This window comes from Corvus brachyrhynchos, unplaced genomic scaffold (assembly GCF_000691975.1).
Source record: "Corvus brachyrhynchos isolate BGI_N302 unplaced genomic scaffold, ASM69197v1 scaffold433, whole genome shotgun sequence".
NCBI classification, from domain to species: domain Eukaryota; kingdom Metazoa; phylum Chordata; class Aves; order Passeriformes; family Corvidae; genus Corvus; species Corvus brachyrhynchos.
Window position 1 is genome coordinate 1,024,946 of NW_008236935.1, and position 18,963 is coordinate 1,043,908.

Sequence of the window (18,963 nt, forward strand, 5' to 3'; positions counted from 1 at the left end):
TGGTTCCTTTGGCACTTTTTACTGTCTTTCCAAAAAAAAACCACAGTAAAGAATGCATTACCCTTTCATTAGGTCTTCCTTCCCCCTCCAATTATGTCAAGCTGTGTTTATGGAAATTGCAATCTAAGAAAAACAGTGAAACAGCTTTCCAAAATAATTTCAGTTAATTGGATGAAATAATCTCAATTTATTATTAAAATCACTGTGCAAATATTTTCTATATAAAAAAGTTTCTCTCTTCTTACGGAACTAAACAAAAGAACATCCCAAAGCCAGCAAAACAGTTCAGCCAATGTAACTGCAATCAGTAATTCCCAATTCTAACATTACATTGGGTTTAGGCTTTATACTACTACTATACTACTACTATACTATACTACTACTACTACTACTACTGCTGCTGCTGCTACAAATAAACTTTGTAATTTTTTTTAAGCCTTATAAAAGAGAAGCTAATGAATTCAGAGCCCACAGAATTGATCCAAACACATGAAAGAAATATCAACTTTTAAGTAATTTTAAGAATTTCATCATAATTTTTAAAAGACAGAAAGGGCAATTGAAGACGATTTGTGATACCAAACATGGGATCTAAAATTCAGCATGATCTAGTGTTAATATTCGGTTATTCCAATATAATACGCATGTCTTACATTGACCAAGACAAAATGCTATGACATAAAATAGTTCAAATACACTTTGTCCAGAAACTTCTGTCTGCAAAGAGGAATGGCAAATACTAGACTTCATCCTACAGCTTCCTTTAAATGGTGTGATTTAGTGTTTCAGAAAAGCAGAGTAAAGAGAGCGCCTTCTAAGCATCTCAGAAATTTAAAAAAAAAATTATTTTCCTATCGACTTCTTGTATTAACATAGTTAAATCTTAGATCAATGTACATACCAAGGTTCTTTCCTAGCCACTGGTGTCCTTCTATCAGTTGGTCAATTAAAGAAAAATAATGAGCAGAAGCTTCATCAGGCATGACCCATCCTCCTGTTACAATTTCAAATTGTCCATCTTTTATTAACCTGAAAAATACATAAATCATATTCAGAATCTTCCATATGAAAACACACTCTTAAAATCAATTTCTGTATACTCAACAGGCATTTTCCAGCAATTTGATGCCAAAATCTAAATTGTTTGTGCTACTTCCATCACTGGACTATATTTCTTTAATCAAACAGGGAAAAAATGAAGTGTTGAACAGTGAAGTTTTTAACGCCCTTATGCAAGGAAAACTAGCTCTACTGCATGTGCCACATTAGATTTTTTTTAAATTAGGAAGAAGGCTGTTTCCTGCATAGATTACAAAAATAAAAATGTATGTGCCACAGTACTGAAGGCCAGCTGACCAAGATGCCTAGACACTGCACATTTCAAGAGCTGCTAATATCTCCCCATCTTTGATCTAATATTCTTTTTAGAGTTTTAGGGAGCTGATAGATCTTCGAAGTTTACTGTATCTACAAAGGCTTCAGAACATCTCACTCATTAAAATGCCTTCTTGAAAAAGGTCACAGGATGGCCCAGTCTCTCTATTGTCAGTGAACATAAAGATCATGATCCCAGCATCAGGTTGTCCCTACAGTTTCAGCACTTATGTTGTATACAACAGCATAGAAGTGCTTAATGAATTCAAGAAAAAAATACAGTGAACTCATCAAAACTTAGTCCCATCACAGATGATACCCATAAGAGTAACAAAAAAGCATGCAACAAAAATAATCTCAAGTGTAGCTTCTCCAAGTCTTACAGCAGCTTAACCAATACCTGATTCCCCTGAAGAGAAGACACAGTTCCTTAGTGATTCTCATTTACTGTTTACTGCGTTCCCAGGGTTATTTTTAATGTCACAAAACCACACAGCTGTGCTGTAATACTCAACCACTGCACATAAATTTTTAAACAAGTAGTTTTTTACCTAGATTCCAAGATTTCCACCTTTACCTAACCTTTGCAGCTGTGATCTCACAGACTTAATGCATACTGCAACACCCGCATCTTGAAGAGGGGCATGAGAAGGAGGCCATCACAAGGATGAAATAACAACTGTTGGATCCTGTCTTAAAGCCAAGTAAAAATAAGAAAAAAATATCCCTGCTTTTTGAAAACCCCAAACAAGATCCTTACTTCAAGTTTATCCAAGCAGCCTCCTTCCTTGTCTCAATGGCTAGGTAAACCTTTTACTTCTATATTCCATTTTGACTTGTGATTTTAAAAATTACTAAGAAGAGCAAGGGTGTAAAGTACATACTACTTTACCATTAAAGCAGCTGCATGTTTATAAAAAACATTTGTATTTAAACACAAAAAATCCTTACAAATTTTTATGCAAACAGAAATCTGATAAAATCTTCATATGTATCATAACAAGGAAAAAATACCATATGTAAACAGCTACTAGGAAAGGTTGTATTTATTTAGTTGCAAATACCTTAGTGTGATTTCAAATAAAGATCATAATCACTATCCATTACAGTTTGAATGACATGGTTGTACATAGAAACTTTTAGTCAAATTTTTAGGCAACTCAGTAATTTGTCTTCACTTCTCTATTTTGCAACTGGGAGAAAACTAAACCAAGCCCAAAAAGTCAGAACTCAAGCAGCCAATTATTCTAGCAATTCTGCATCACAGGTGAAATCTCAAGTTTACAGTGTAGTCAAACACACAAAGTCTCAACACAAGATACATGGAAGAAAAATTCAGTATTCAAACCTTTTAACAGCATCTTTTTTTTGGCTATCTATTCCATCCCACCATTTTGAAAAGTAAGAAATCTCGGACCATATAAATTTCCTTCGGTTGTCTTCTTGCAGTTTTATAACCATGTTATTTAAAATATGCTGTGTCTGATCTCTGAAGTAATCATCAAAAGTCTTCAGCCAACCTAGGAAAAAGAAAATATGAAATAAAGCCTCTTTAGAGAACTGGCTTCTTAGTCTCTTCAGAGAACAGTCTCAGAGAGAACTGGCTCCTTCTCACACGCCAGAAAAAAGCTAAGTAAAGACTGTTCTTAAAAAGCTGAACTTTACGTGCCACAGACAGCTTGAAGTGCTAAACTTTCAAGGAGTTTCTTTTTACAAAATTTACAAGTTTTATTTCCTAAATGTATAAATATATGGAAATTAATAGGCTTTCCACTTTCTAGTTTTTCTATGCTGTGCATAGTAGAAAGTTTGATCAACAGAATACATGGATGCAAATAACTGCGCATCAGTGAGATGCAAAGGAAAAAGAAATTTTAACCACATTTTCAGACTTCACAATCTTACATAAAATTTTTTAGCCTTTCCATAATACCTTGCATGAGAGAGTACATACATCTTTCTTCCCAGAATCTGTAACTTTAACTGAAAAAATTAAGTCTATCTGCTTACTACTTACTGTAAAGTGCTATATTCCTACTCCTACCAGCTTTTGTCATGTATGCACATTATAAGATTTTGTGAAAGCTTCCACACCATGAAGACTGCACTCCAGACAAATATTATACTAGTAATTCCACTCTGATTTACCAGTTAAGTTCTCCAGAGCCACTACCATTATAATAGTGCCAGTCTGCTTATAGGATACAGGATTAGGCTGTCATGGAATGAAATCACATTGTTTCAAGGAAGTTACATAAATGCAGAAACTTTTACCACTAAAAAATAATTTTCAAGTTTAATTCAAAAATAACTTTATGATTAAATAAAGTCTGACTATTGACTCAGAAAGGATATATTATACTTCATTTTAGGGATAAAAAACCTCAAACATTCATCTTAGGTAGATGCAGAGCTACTGTTTTTAATCTGCAAAATAAGAAATAAAATCATAACACTCCAGAGGAAAAGTTCTAGGTCATTCTATTTTTTCTTTTACAAATGTTTAGCACCTAGAAGACTCATCACCTGTAATACAAGTTTCTCTACAGATAGACAAGTGGGGTCTAATCTATCTTAAAGGGGGAAAATACGTTTTGTCAGGGCAGTTAATATGAAGGCTTAAAGCGTAAAATTAAAATATACTTTCTTTAGAGGAATGGAAATAGCTTAATACAAAAAAAAAAAGTTGTCAGTAAATTACTATTATGCATTCATTTCAAAAAGACTGAAAACAAATTTGATGAATAATCTGAATATGTAATAAAATTTTTTTCTGACCTCTTCCCATTTCAACCTGGGTTGTATTTTTTTTAATAGAAGCTTCCACTCAAAGAATTGAGATCACATAGACAATTATTCTTTCCCAATTCTCATTTACTTTTCAACAAATCAAAGGAGTATTTTACTGATAATTACATTTAAAATATCCATATGTATTAGACTGCCAGTTTATAGCTTTATATCAAGAAATTTCTTCTGCAAGAGACAGTATCATCCTAGCACACAACTAAAGGAGGATAAATTAAAAACATCCTATGATTTTCCTGTACAGCAATATATCATCATCATAAACTATTTCAAAGTCTTTTTATATTGCAGCAATAAAAGCAAATTTACACTAGTCTTCTGAAACATTCTTAAAAATGTTAAGAAAACAGGCTAACTAAAACATCAAGCTAAATGTCAAAGCAGCTGACAAAAGAATACAATATGATGTAGGAAGTGTTATAATGAAAGATTGTTTTGTTTTAACATACTCAGTTCATTACGCTGAGGAAGAGTGTAACATACTGAACTGTTAACAGTGTGTTAACAGAGTTAACACACTGAACTGAACACACTTCAGAGAGTACTAGGAAGTTTTTACAGGTATTCACAGACTTAGCTGCAAGCCAACAGAAAGCCCTCTGAAATGTAATTACCATACATCTATTTATTTATAAATAGAACAGCATATTCTGCATTGGAAAGGGCCTATAATGATCACCTAGTTCAACTGCCTGACCACTTCTTGGTTGACCAAAAAAAAATGTTAAGAGCATTAGCCAACTGCCTCTGAAACACCCTCCCCAGGAAGCTGCAGGGAGCAGTGAGGTCACCCCTCAGCCTCCTTTTCTCCAAACTGGACAAACCCAGACTCCTCAGCAGCTCCTCACAGGACAGACCTTCCAGCCCTTCTGCCAGCTCTGCTGCCCTTCTCTGGGTGTGTCCCAGTACCTTCACATGCTTCCTAAGGTGTGGTGCACTAAACCCAATGACTTACAGAGACTCTTCAATTTTGCACGGAGTCACACAATAAAATTTTTTTTTAAATTAAAAAAAAAGAAGCTGAACAACAAAATAATGGATAAATCAATTTACAGTTGCTGGCTAGAGTATTATTTCACACTTCAGTCCTTAATACAACATAAGAATCTACAACTTGTGTTTATCCACAAACTAAAAATTTGTTCCCAGGCTGAAAGAAAAAGGTTTACCAGTGTATTTCCAATACGAAACTTTCAGTACAAAGACAGTTTACACAAAAATTGCAATAGTTCAGAGCTGCAATTACCAAGACTAAATATGATATTAACAGCAAAATAACACTTGTTGGTTTAAATGTACATAAAGCCCTTTGTCAACATAAAAGTCACAGGAACACAGAATCACTGAGGTTGTAAAAGACCTCTGAGATTATTGAGTCCAACCTCTGAGTAACCATCACCTTATAAATCAGACCATGACAGTGAGTGCCATGTACAGTTTTTCTTTTAAAAACTCCAGGGATGGTGACTCCACCATTCCAATGTTTAACAATCCTGTAAACAGGAGAAGAAAATAGTACTGTTTTTCATGTCATTATGCTAGGCTTGACATAATACATATTGAGGACTTAGCCGGATACTTTCATTTTCTGCCAGCCTGTGTGATAACGGAGGGCACACACTGCTGAGCTGCTTGCCTTTTCATTCCCTCTCTCATCCTTGTCCTCAAAAGTGTGGAAAGTTGCTATCTTCCCCCACCTCCATGAGATTTATCATCGTTATGCAGCTGTTTGTTTTTTTGATTTTTTTCCCCACTCTAATGTAAATTTACTTGGCTTGACAGCATATTCCAAGCATCATGTCTGAATATCAATGCAACTCATTGCTCTACAAAAAATCCTGAAACATTTAATTAACTGATTTGCCACTATTCCTGTCTACACTTTCAAGTTCAAATTCCTTCTTGAAGCTCTATCAGGTCCTTGCACTAGAGAAAGGCAGTCTTGTGTTTTAACATGGTTGACACAGATGTAGAGATAAAGCGAAGGTTTCAGGACAAAATCAGAAATTGACAAATTAGCATTATTCAAAAAGTAACTTTATTAAGCAAAAGCACTTAACAATTTGATCATGACAAGAATCACAAATCCATTCCTAGCAAAAATATTCAGGTACTGCTTACATACACCTGCAAGACTGCAGGAGTGGTTTTTTACATCTGCATTTCTTTTGCCTCTTGGGTGAAAATTAACTGTTGAAATAAAACAGAATAGGCTTTTCAATTGCTTACTTCCACAAGTCACCCTTCAAAGTTTAAGAGGAAATGAGCCTTTAAAAAAATGTCTTGTTTCTGATGAAGTCTGTTTTAACAAAGAGGCAGATCTCATGAATGTCTGAAATACTACACGAGTAATATACTAGATTAATGCATTTTTGATAGAAGTATGCATCTCTGATTTATTTTTCAGGAGATCATAATTAATTTCACTGAGTCCAAAATTCACACATCGGTGATGTTTCTCACAACACAAGAAACTTGAGTAATTTATTAATATTATGGCAGTATTAAATAAAACCATTAAATTTCAGCTAGCACTATACAGCTTTCCAGAAAATAACAGTATTCTCTTCACAAATATATTAGTGGAACTTCAGTTCTTTGATCTTTAAAATGTATACCCAAGTTAGTAAAAATTATCGGTAATTTTTAATTTTTTTTTTTTCATTTATGCTTGATTCTCAACTTACTAGTTCCTGTAAGACAACACAGTTAAGTGACTGTTTTGATAGCTAAGTAAAAAAGTATCATAAACTGAGAGGATGTCCTTGTTCTTAATTACATCCAAGCTCCACATAGTGCAACAGTAAAAGGTTTTCATAAAACCGAAAAAAAAAAGGACAGATAGGTATGACTTCTTACCTTCAAAAGAAGAGCTCTATAGAACTTAAGCACAGTGTGTGTGTTTAATTGACCATACACAGGCACACAACAATGACAATAATGCAAATACTAGGAATAAGTCCAAAAGCTAAGTTTTAACTTACATTTTAGTAAGCATGATCACACACGAAAATAATTTGGCGTTAGCTCCTTTGTAGAATCAGCAATTAAAAAAAAAACCCTCATTTTAAAGCAGAGAATACGCACATCAATTTTTTCTAAAATTTAGAAGTACTGCATCATCATTCTGATGATGTAAAAAACAGAACAGACATACAAGTTAATATTTTATAGATGATTCCGACGTAACACTTCTGTGCTAATTTCACCAAAAAGTATCTTTTCAACAAAGATGAATGGCTCACAGCCAAGACTGTGAAATAAAACTTGGAAAACCTGATGGTAAGGCTATTCAAATTAAAACTAAAAGCTGCCTAAGATTGGTTTTTGTTTTTGTTTTACATAGTCAAATCAGAGAAAGACAGAAAGTCCCCTGAAACATCCCTATGTTAAAGCATTCATTCTGATTCCGAAGAAATTAAATAGATGAGCTTCTTGTTCCTGCAAAATATGTACCAAACTAAAATAATTTAGGTAGAAGCAGATACACCAAAATTAAAGAAGCATGACAATGTATTTACTTTTCCAACAGCATACCTTAACTTGTAAAATATCTCTGCTCAAGTAGCACAAGAATAATTTTATTTATCAGGCTTAATTTCATAAGCATAACTAAAAACTTGAATGATTGCACATTTCACAAAGAGTAAAATCTGCCGTGATCAGTGAGGTACCACCAAAATTATAATTAGACTTCTTACATTTTAAGTCCTATACTAGAGCTACTTTTGCTTTTGCACATATCAAATCTGCTGCCATCATAGCTAAAATGGAAAGGAAATTTCTACTGATGAGCAGTCAAAAGTGTCCTTTCTGTAACAGTCCTGTCAATTTTCAAAGGAACTGCACCTCCTCTGCAAACACAGAAATATTGAGAAACAAGCCAGGAATAAAACTCTAATTTCCCTCATTCAGGTATGTCAAGAAAAACTTGTGAATTGCCCATTTCTAGTATTTTGGTGGGTCAGACAAAGTCTAAGCAATCTGTGTTCCAAATGTGTCAGGAAAACTAAGAAGTCACCTGAAAAACATATCCAGACCCTGTCAACAGAAAACATACATGAAACTCCATGGTGGATTAACAGCACCAAACTTTTACAGTTAAGTTTTCTTATATTTTAACACTGTTACCTTCATAGGTCTATATAGGTTTCCTCCTGAGAAATGGAGACTGTCTTAAATAATAAAAGGTGGTTAATGTGAATGGTAGCAAGGTAAAGTTACCAATGTTATAGGTAATTAATGAAATGTTAAAAAGTAGAGTTTAGTCCTGACCTATCTGCCCATACACTTCCATGTGGGTGGAGAGGCAAGAGAAAAATCTACTTTGGTCACTTTCCATTCCACTAAGGTGCTGCTCATACTAGGTCTGTAACCACCACATTCAGCAATTAAATACTCGGATCTGGTATACACATATATTTAGAAAGCTCACAAGTCTCAATTCGTAAATAATTGAATAGGAAGTCATTACCAAAATCATCACAGAGCAATAGATGCTAGAGGTGTCTTTGCACCTCTCAGGTCAGATCTGAACCTCATCTTTCAAGTCCAGCTGTGCTGTTTGACAATCTCACAGTCCCCAAGCAGAGTTCTCCCCTCTGCATTTCACCTGCCTCCTCCACTTCAGGCAGCCACAAGAAACTGCAGTTGAAGAAGGTGAGAGCCAACATATGGGCTCTGCCAGCACAGAGTATGTGCTTGCTCCCTAATCTGCTCCTGACAGAACTGCTACCTATCTGATGGCTACAATTTCACACAACTGAACTTCTCTCCATGGCTTAAGATTAATCTCTACTGGGTGAGTCCTCCCAAAATCAGACATGCTACTGACTTGCTCAAATTTTTATCAGCTGCCAGCAATGAAAGACAATTGTGCCACCACTGATCCAAAGTCTGAAGGGGGCCCACTCTCAACCCTTGTTTCCCAAAATGGGTAAACACATTAACTACTGCAGGGAGAAGCACAAAACCCCCGAGTTTGCAGGTCATGGTTAAATTCATGCAGAAGCAGTTAACCCAGATTTAGCATCACAAAGTGTTTCAGAGCACCAGCACATTCAGTCATCCCTCCAAAACAGAAGGTGGAACCTAAACCCACCACCTTCCCTACGGATTGTGTTTCATAGATTCACAGAATGGCTTGGATTGGAAAGGACCATCCAGTTCCTAGCCCCACACCATGGGCAGGGATGCCACCCCCTAGACAAGGTTGTTTAAAGGCCATTTCTTTGCCTTTGAAGTACATACCCTCACTAGCATAACTGGTTATATGAAAGTTAAAGAGAAAGTAGCCTCAGATGAGAAAACATAAAATCTAATCAGAATTTAAAGCTTCTGCAGCTAATATAGTTATACCTTTACTGATCCCATTTCTTGGTAAATATCTTTCACATACATTGTTACACTGTACAGTCATGATGACTTAAGCTTTTTTCTGAGAAGGCATTTCCTTTGCACAATGCTTTTAGTCCTCTGTGGGAAAGGAACAATGTAACCATTAGATACAATAGATTTCAGATGTTACAGATATATTTTCCTTCTTTCAAGTGCTTGTTAATATGCAATTTCCTACTGCAGAAAATTCCACAGAAATGTCCTTAAAAAGCAGTACCAAGTCACGAGATTTCTGTAACACTCTTTGCAAAAGCAAACAGTAACCAGTCTCACACAACCACCTTTGGTGAAGGAACAGTTTACTTTTACCAGAGTGCTATCTCAGTTTAAGTCTACTGAATATCATCTGAGAAGCTTGAACAAGCTGAGAAATATTTAGATTGTATGCAAGAGGAGATACAGATTTCATCATTTTAGTTGCTGTTGGTGAAAGACAGGTATCATTTTATTGTAAAGGCATGAAGGACTTACATACTAAGAATGAAGACTTAGAAACAAAAACCAGACGCCAGCAAGAAAGCCAGCTCTCAAAGGTGAATGACAATAGCATTAAGACTTCAGGCAAGCCCTTGCAAACAACATATTCAGGAAAAATGCTGCAGCAGAATGATGGGAGACAGCTCTTGTAACTTCAGACTTTTTCAAGCCCAGTCATTCAAGGCACAGTCACAGGGAGGACTTCTCTCAGAGATGAAAGAACAAGTACCTTACTATAGATTTAAAGATTTAATTCATGACTCCCTGCAAGACAAATGTAATAAATGCTTGTAAAAATCCATTTCTGAATCTATGCTCACTATAGCCTACATCCCTATGTTTGGAAGAGGGCCAGAGCACTGCTAGAAAGGGCAAAATAGAATCAGATTAAACTTCCTTAAATGGAGCTCTCAGGTATACCAAGAGGCATCACTCATACGTAAAATTAAAAAATAAACACATGGTTAACATACTTCCTAGGTTAAGAGGAAATTCCGACTGAAAAAGTAAAGGAAATTCCATGATTGATAACACAGGAAGTCAAACAGAAAAAGATATTGGTGAAGCTACCTCTGGTTATTGAGTAGTATTTACACTTTATCTGTCTTAGAGGTCTAGTAACTTCAGTTACTCACAAACTTCTTTGGAGGGGTTGGGAGGATGGCTGGTTTCGGTTGCATTTTTTTTCCTTTGGATATGGACCAAGGCCAATTGAATGAGGTTCAACAAGGTAAAATGTCGGGTCCTGCCCTTGGGTCATGACAACCCCATACAGCGCTACAGGCTGGGGACAGAGTGCCTGGAGAGCTGCCCAGTGGAAACCTGGGGGTGTTGGTCAACAGCAGCTGAACACAAGCCAGCTGTGCCCAGGAAGGCCGAGGGCTTGCTGGCCTGTGTCAGCAATAGTGGGGCAGCAGGAGCAGAGCAGTGACCGTCCCCCTGTGCTGGGCACTGCTGAGGTCACACCTCGAGTGCTGTGTCCAGTTCTGGGCCCCTCAGTTCAGGAAGGTCATTGAGGGGCTGGACCGTGTCCAGAGAAGGGAACAAAGTTGGAGAAGGGTCTGGAGCACAAATCTGATGAGGACTCTGGGTGCCTTTAGCCTGGAGAAAAAGAGACTCGGGGGCACCTTATCACTACAAGAGGAGGTTGTAGCCAGGTGGGGATCAGGCTCTTCACCCATGCAACAAGTTTCAGTACAAGAAGAAACTGCTTCAAGCTGTGCCAGGACAGGTTTAGATGGGATATTAGGAAAAATGTCTTCCATGAAAAAGTGCTTGAACATTGAATTGGGCTGCCCAGAAAAGTGCAAGTGTTCATAAAAGCAGGTGGATATGAGGCTTAGGGACATGGTTTGGTGGTGAACACAGTGGTGCTAGATTAATGATTGGACTTGATTTTCTTATAGGCCTTCTTTAGATAGGCAGATATAAGTTTACACTGTGATTATTTGCTCTGAATATTTTTACCATATCTGTACTAATTTAGCTGTCATAACTGGACAATATAATTCCACATTCCAGTGTGCATTTTCTTGATATTGCTAGATACGTGCAAATAAAAGCCATTTATGTTCAAACTACCATACCTTCACTCAGATCCACAGTACTTCAAATAACAAATTAAATTTTAGAGAGATATACAGTAGTAAAATTCAGTATCACTGGAATTGTGGCTTTTTACAACAGCCAGTGCTACCAGCCTCTCAGTATACATGTACCAGGACTACAGAGCAGCAGTATAATTCACTGCTTTTTGGTAAATTTTACCAAAAAGTCATTCCAAAATTAAGGAACACTTCTCCATTTTGTTTATTACAGTTGGGTGTACCCACTTGGGTGGAAATGAAATAACATGGGCATAACTAGATTTCTGTTTAAATCTAGACTTTTCATTATCCTGCTATTGGTTGGGGGTGTGCACAAAACAGTGAAGAAAGTGTCAAAAACTTCAGATTTGCCATTGTCACATCTTCTAAAAACACATCTCTTTAGCACAGGCTAAGGGTTAAATATCTATGACAGTCAAAAAAATCAAAACAAGAATTTACGGTATTTAATGCATCAATGAATAAACTGAATGGGTTACCAGAAATTCATGTTACTTTCCAATTTCAACACTGAAGTTCTGCTCCAGTTAATAAATTCAGTAGACATACAACTTGGATCATAACAGTTGTCATTGGAAGTCAAGGGCACTTGAATTATACATCTGTTTAACTGCCTTGCTAGACTTAAATCTAACATATTAACTGGTATGCTTCAAAAAAACCCAAATCTTAACAGAAATGGCAATGCATTTCTTAATCCAAAAGCCTTTAGATCCTCAAATCAATACAGTTAAAATATTACCTGGATCATTATGTGAGTGAGGCACAACAAAAACTTGAAGTGGTTCGCTGTCCCATTCATTTTCATTGTATGTGATATCAAATCCTTGTTTCCAAACGCCACCATCTGGATTATCGAAAGGAAGAATATCATAGACATCCAGCATCTAAAAAAGAAAAATTAAAGGAATATAAAACACGAATTCACAGAAACAGTTCTGCTATTAAAAAACAAAGCTGTTTTCACCTCAAATGGATCAGCTCGTTCATTACAGAGGGAGAGATGACGAGCCAAATGAATAGAAAACTGACAAATGAGAGCAAGTTTCAAATCACACTAGGACACCCAAGACACAGCTGGCAGGAAGAAGAGCATTTGGCCAGCTCTGTTCTGAGGAAACTGACATTGATTAGATAAACAGCAGGATTTAAGCTTAAGTCAAAAAAATTACAGCAGCTCACAATGGCATTGGGCAGGAGGGTATGAAGAGGATTATACAGAATTGCACAGTACACTAAACAGCGGAATGCAGGAAATGAAGAAAATAAACTGAGCAAGAAGGAATGACAACATGAGAGATATCAAGGCAAATGGCAAACTCACAAAAAGGAACTGAAAGAAGCTATCAAGAAAAAATGTTGATAACGGTAGTCAACTGCTATAACAAAGCTTCTTGTACATTTCCTGTTGCCCAGTACACTAATTGTACAAGGAAGGACATATTTCACTTCTCAATGCAAATAAAAAGGATACAGATAAATAAAGCAACTATAGAATTACTGTAACAAGCTCCTATGAAACTTAGGGAACACCCTACAGCTTCAAAGAGAGGCTATTAATAGGAGATTCAAGGAATTTTTTTTGGTAATGCTCTGGTTTGTTTTTAAGAAAGAAAACAAGATACGAACAGGAATTGACATCAGACAAGCCAATTCCTGACACCCTAGTTTAATAACTAAACTTCAATCAATTCCAAACCCATGTTAGAATACAATTGTATACTTGACAAACTTTCTACAAAACCCAATTCATCTACACAAAAAAAGGACCACTATAGCAGTCATTTGCTACTTGAACACCACAAGAGTTAAAACTTCCCAGTGGTAAGATGCTTTCTGTCCTGCTAGGAAAACCTAAAAAAAACTACAGACATCTGTAACAAATATCTGACTAAAGAAATTAAGGCCTTGCAATTGTTGACTTTCGCATCCACCCAGCTGATCTCTCATTTTTCCTCATCAACAGAACAGGGGGAGAAATATAAAATATTATGGGTGAAGATAATAACAATTTCCATCACAGAAAAAAAAAGACCTGACTTCGGGAACATTAACTTAATCTGTGGCCAATTAAAACAGAGTTGGATAGTGAGAGATCAGTCCATAATGTTTCCTCTCTGTCATTCTCTGCTTCTCCAATTTTTTGCCTGCCCCAGCATGGGGACCCTTCCACAAGCCACAGCACTTCAGGAACTCCTCTAGTGTGGATCTACCATGGGCTCCAGTTGCTCCTGAAAATATATACCTGCTCTGGCATGAGGTCCTCCACCAGTTTCAGGGAAAAACTTGCTCCACTGTGGTTTTCCCCACCTGCTCTAGTGACTAGAATACCTTCTCTGCTTCCTCCATCAAGGACCATGGTGTTCACAGGACTGTTTCTCCCCCTTTTTTAGCCTTATACCACACTGACAGGCAGCATTTTACCTTCCTAAAACCAATTCTGCCAGAAGTACTACCACTCTTTGCTGGTGGAGGCTGTATCCTGTGGTGGGTTTGGAGCTGTGTCTGGCACAGGGCAGGACTGGCCTCTCCTCACAGATACTGGAGCCCCTCACTGCCAACACCTAGACATCTGCCAGAGCATTCCACCCTCACCTCTGTTAAACACTTAAGAACAGTCAATAAAATACATATTCATCACATAGTCTTCACAAACTTCACTTACATTTACAAAAAACTTTTCCCACACTAAGACACTGAGAAAGTGGATATTTTTACACACACCCACATACAAGGTAGATCTCCACTCCTTGTCCTTTCACCTCATAAGAACAACAAAAGAATCCCCACAGTTACTTCACTCTGGAAATGTTCAGTCCAAGTTTTGGCCATTGCCACTCCCCATCTCTTAATCCTCAAGACCCAGATTTGGGTGCCTAAAGGAAGAGGAGTGGGTTAACCTTGGAGGGGTTGGAATCTGAAAGCCAGAAAAGGTCAATCCACCACAGGCCTTTAGCTTAAGATATAAAGGGAACTAAGTAAGGTAAGAAGGGAATAAAACCCAGTAATCCTACATCCAGCAGAGCCTCAGCTGGGCCTGCAATGTGCACTGGATAACTACAACATGTGAGAGATTCCATGTACACCAAACATCTATGGCCTGTATGAGATGATCCTGTCACATCACTGCTCCCCTAGGATTGCTTCAATCTTTGCACAATATTAATTAGTGGAAAACAAAGGTGCAATACTTGAAGATCTGTGCATTCTGTACTGTCAGCTTGAAGGGCCCAAATAAGGGTTTTGCTTAAGTTTGTTAGCCTAATAGCATATTTTCTAAATATGCTATTGGGCTAATTTATATATTAGATAAAGAATAAATAATATATATTATATAATAGATAATACAGATAGTCTTTTATTATTGCATATTTTCTAAATACGGTATTTTCTAAAATCTGAGTTTGAAGAACTGTATTTTTTCTCTGCAATGCAATGTTCTGAGGAAAATGTAATTCATACTTTGTCAATTTGCCAGTGAACAATGAATGGCCTTAATACTGATAAACTCTTTGGACATTTCAACCATGAAAACATTATTTGATTAAAAAGTAGTAATTCATGGAATTCCACACATTCCTGTGAGTTTTTCTTATGGATGGAGTCAGCATTTAACGAGCAACTTTCTGCAGTCTGAAGGATACTAATTTTTACAGTACTAAACATAACATTCATAATTTTTTTCCCTGACCTCTACAACTTCACAGCTATTTCAAACCACGCTGATATGACTACGAGCTCAAGAGACAGAAACTGCAATTCAGGAAATAGGTCTTGGAATCCTTATCAACAGTTGTCTGATATAACTGCTTCGATGACATGACCCATCTTCTAGAGACATTTGCTGCCTTGCAAAGGCCTGAATCATGCATATCGTAGAGGAACTGTTGAAGCTTGTCCAACTTAATGGCTACTATCCCTTGTTGTCCTTCCATGTGGGTATCAGTGAAAACTCTCAGAGGCAACCCAGACTGCACCAAAACTGACTGCAGAATTCTGCAGGTAATTGAGGTCACAGGTGGTGTCCTCTTCTATCCACCAGTGAGGGGGGTAAGAGTGTGAGAGGAGGACACTGGTAGTATAGATCAATAAATAGCTTCGGAATTGGTGTTTGGAGTTCTCTGACCCTGTTTTCATATCTCTGTCTGCTTGGGAGAGATGAGATCCAGCTAAGGGCATCAGAGGTACCTTTGCCAGGGAGATGGCTGACCTGTTAAGGACAGCTTGTGGCTGAGAATAAAAGGGGACAGAGAGAGTCAGCAGCAGCCCTGTGAGGGAGTAGTGGGCAGGAATGATGTGACATGGAAGGGTTTAAAAAATATGTAATATAATAAATCAATAAAATTGGGTCACCTCCAACATTTTTTGATAAGCAAGGAAGAACCTACAAGGCACAATCACAAAGAAATCCCCAAAATCCTTCCTGGTAAAATAGCATGTTGGGGTGCCTCTCTGACAGCTTCCTGGCCTGTATCAGAGACAATGTGGCCAGCAGAACCAGGGAAGTGATTGTCCCTCTGTACTGAGCACTGGTGAGGCACCTCAAATCCTGCATCCAGTTTTGGGCCCCTCACTGCAAGAAGGACATTGAGGTGCTGGAGTGTGTCTGGAGAAGGGAGAGGATTTGGGAAAGGGTCTGGAGCACAGGTATGATGAGGAACACCTGAGGAAACTGGGGGTGTTTAGCCTGGAGAAAAGGAGGCTCTGGGGGGACCTTATTGCTCTCTACAGCTCCTTGACAGGAGGGTGCAGCCAGGTCTGGGTCTGGTTCTGTTCCCAGGTAACAGCAGCAGGACAAGAGGAAACAGCCTCAAGCTGTGACATAGGATGTTTAGATTGGATATTAGGAAAAAATTCATCATGGAAGGAGTGGTCGAGCACTGGCACAGGCTGCCCACAGAAAGGGTGGAATCACCACCCCTGGAAGTGTGGAAGTGTACAGAAAAGCATGTGGATATGGAGCTTAGGGACATGGTTTAGTGATGAACACAGCACTGCCATATTAATGATTGCACTTGATTTTCCTGGATTCTATGGATGAGAAGCCAACAGAGAACTTATGGACAAGGACTAAGAAGCAGGCCAGTATGGGTGACAGTGTAGTGGATGTCTGCAAACAGGTTCTCTGATCAGGGATAACAAGTAGAGGAGGCTCTCCACAGACATTTGCAGGGCCTGGTCCTCATGGGGAGCTTCAATGACCCTCTGTTGTGCACAAGGGACAATACAGCCAGGCATAAGTCATCCAGAAGGTTCCCGGAGCATGGCAGTGGCATATTCCTAATCCAAGGGACCAAGAAGGCAGTGAGGAGAGGTGCTCTGCTGGACCTCTTGCTTGTCATGAGTGCCCTCATCTCATCAGGGCTGTGAAGCTCAATGGCAGAATTGGCTGCAGTGACCATAAGACTGTAGAGTTCAGGACCCTGAGAAGAGGGAGGGGGACAAAATACAAAACCACAACCCTGGACTTCAGAAGCACAGGCTCTGGATGCTTTGCTGTCAAGATCCCACAGCATAAGGCCCTGGGATGGAATAGGGGCCCAAGAAAACTGGTTAATACCTCCTCTGGTAATAAGGATCACCTCCTCCAAGTGGAGGAAGTCCATCCCAACAAGTAGGAATTCAGGCAGAAATGCCAGGAGGCCTACACAGATGAACAAGGAGCTCCTGGCAAAATTCAGACACAAAAAAGAAGCCTACAGAGGATGAAGGCAGAGACAGGAAATGGAAGAGTGGGGTGGATTGACCCTAGCTGGGTATGAGGTACTCACCAATGCCACTCTGTCAGTCTCCTCTAAAAGTGGGCAGGGGAGAGAAAATATAATTAAAGGCTCACAAGTCATGATTAGGGGAAGGAGAAATCGCTTACTGATTACCATCATGGTCAAACCAGACTTGACTTAGGGAAATTAGCTGAATTTATTACTAATCAAAACCAGAGTACAATAATGAGAAGTAAAACAAATCTTAAAAACACCTTTCCCCCACCCTTCCCTGCTTCCCAGGATTAACTTTATTCTCAGTTCTCTACCTTCTTGCTTCAGTGGTGCAAGGAGATGGGGAAGAAGGGTTATGGTCAGTTCATCACATGTTTTTTCTCTGTCCACTTCCTTGGCAGGGAGGAGTCCTTCCCCTGCTGCAGTGTGGAACTCCTCCCATGGGAGACAGTTCCCCATTGACTGCTCCAACGTAAGTCCTTCCCATGAACTGCTCTAACAAGGGTGCCTTTCCACAGGCAGTGCTTCAGGAAGAGCCTGCCCCAGCTTGGGTTCCCCACAGAGTCACAAGTCCTTCCAGGAAATCTGCTCCAGTGTGGGTTCCTCTCTCCACAGGGCCTCAGGTCCTGCCAGGAGCCTGTTCCAGCATGGGCTTCCCATGGCATCACAGCCTTTTTTGGGCATCCTCCTGCTCCAGCTGGGATCTTGCATGCGCTACAGGTGGATCTCTGCAACCCCATGGATCTCCATGGGCTGTGGGGACACAGGGGCTTCACCATGGGCTGCACCACGGGCTGCAAGGGAATCTCAGCTCTGGCACCTGGAGCACCTCCTGCTCCTCCTTCTCCACTGACCCGGGTGTCTGCAGAGCTGTTCCTCTCACATATTTTCACTCATCTCTTTTCTGGCCACAATTACTTCTATACAGTGTCTTTGTTTTCCCTTGTCTTAAATCTGTTATCCCAGTGGTGTTACTACCATGTGATTGCCCCAGCTTTGGCCAGAGGTGGATCCATCTCGGAGCCACCTGGCACTGGCTGTCAGACATGGGGGAAACTTCCAGCAGTGTCTCGAAGAGGAGGTATAGCCCCCACCCCCAGAAAATCCTGGTCAAGCAAATCTAATACAGGGAGGAATACAGAAACACTGTCCGAGCACCCAGTGATAAAGTTAGGAAAGCTAAAGGACAAATGGTGGGATTGAATCCAGCCAGGAATGTCAAAGGCATCGAGAAGGGCTTCTTTAAGCAGACAAGTGACAAAAGGAAGGCCAGGATCTACTGCTGAATGAGAGAGAGGACCTGGTGACACAGGACATGGGAAAGGCTGAGGTACTGAACACCGTCCTTACTGAACACCCAGTCCTTACGAGCAAGATCAGCCTTCAGGGATCCCAGGTCTCATAAAGGAGGGGAGAGAACTGGACTGAGGAAGATGTCCTTCTTGAAACAGGGCCAGCTCAGGGACTACTTGAACTAATTGGACATATCCAAGTCCATGGGACCTGATGGGACGCACCCACGAGTTCTGGCTGTTGTCACTGTAAGGTCACCCTTTAAGAACCTTTGAATGATCATGGTGATT

At 39.0% G+C, this 18,963-nt stretch overlaps 1 protein-coding gene across 1 annotated transcript in view; it reads right to left on the reverse strand.

Moving 5' to 3' along the window:
- Window positions 1-18,963, reverse strand: part of MAN2A1 (mannosidase alpha class 2A member 1) — a gene marked incomplete at its 5' end in the record, with an annotated part of 111,028 nt that overhangs the window by 76,679 nt on the left and 15,386 nt on the right. Inside the window, 3 exons of the mRNA XM_017728371.1 lie at window positions 902-1,029; window positions 2,723-2,894; window positions 12,406-12,550. Coding sequence (XP_017583860.1) covers window positions 902-1,029; window positions 2,723-2,894; window positions 12,406-12,550 — 445 coding nt within the window. The remainder of the gene's footprint in view (window positions 1-901; window positions 1,030-2,722; window positions 2,895-12,405; window positions 12,551-18,963) is intronic.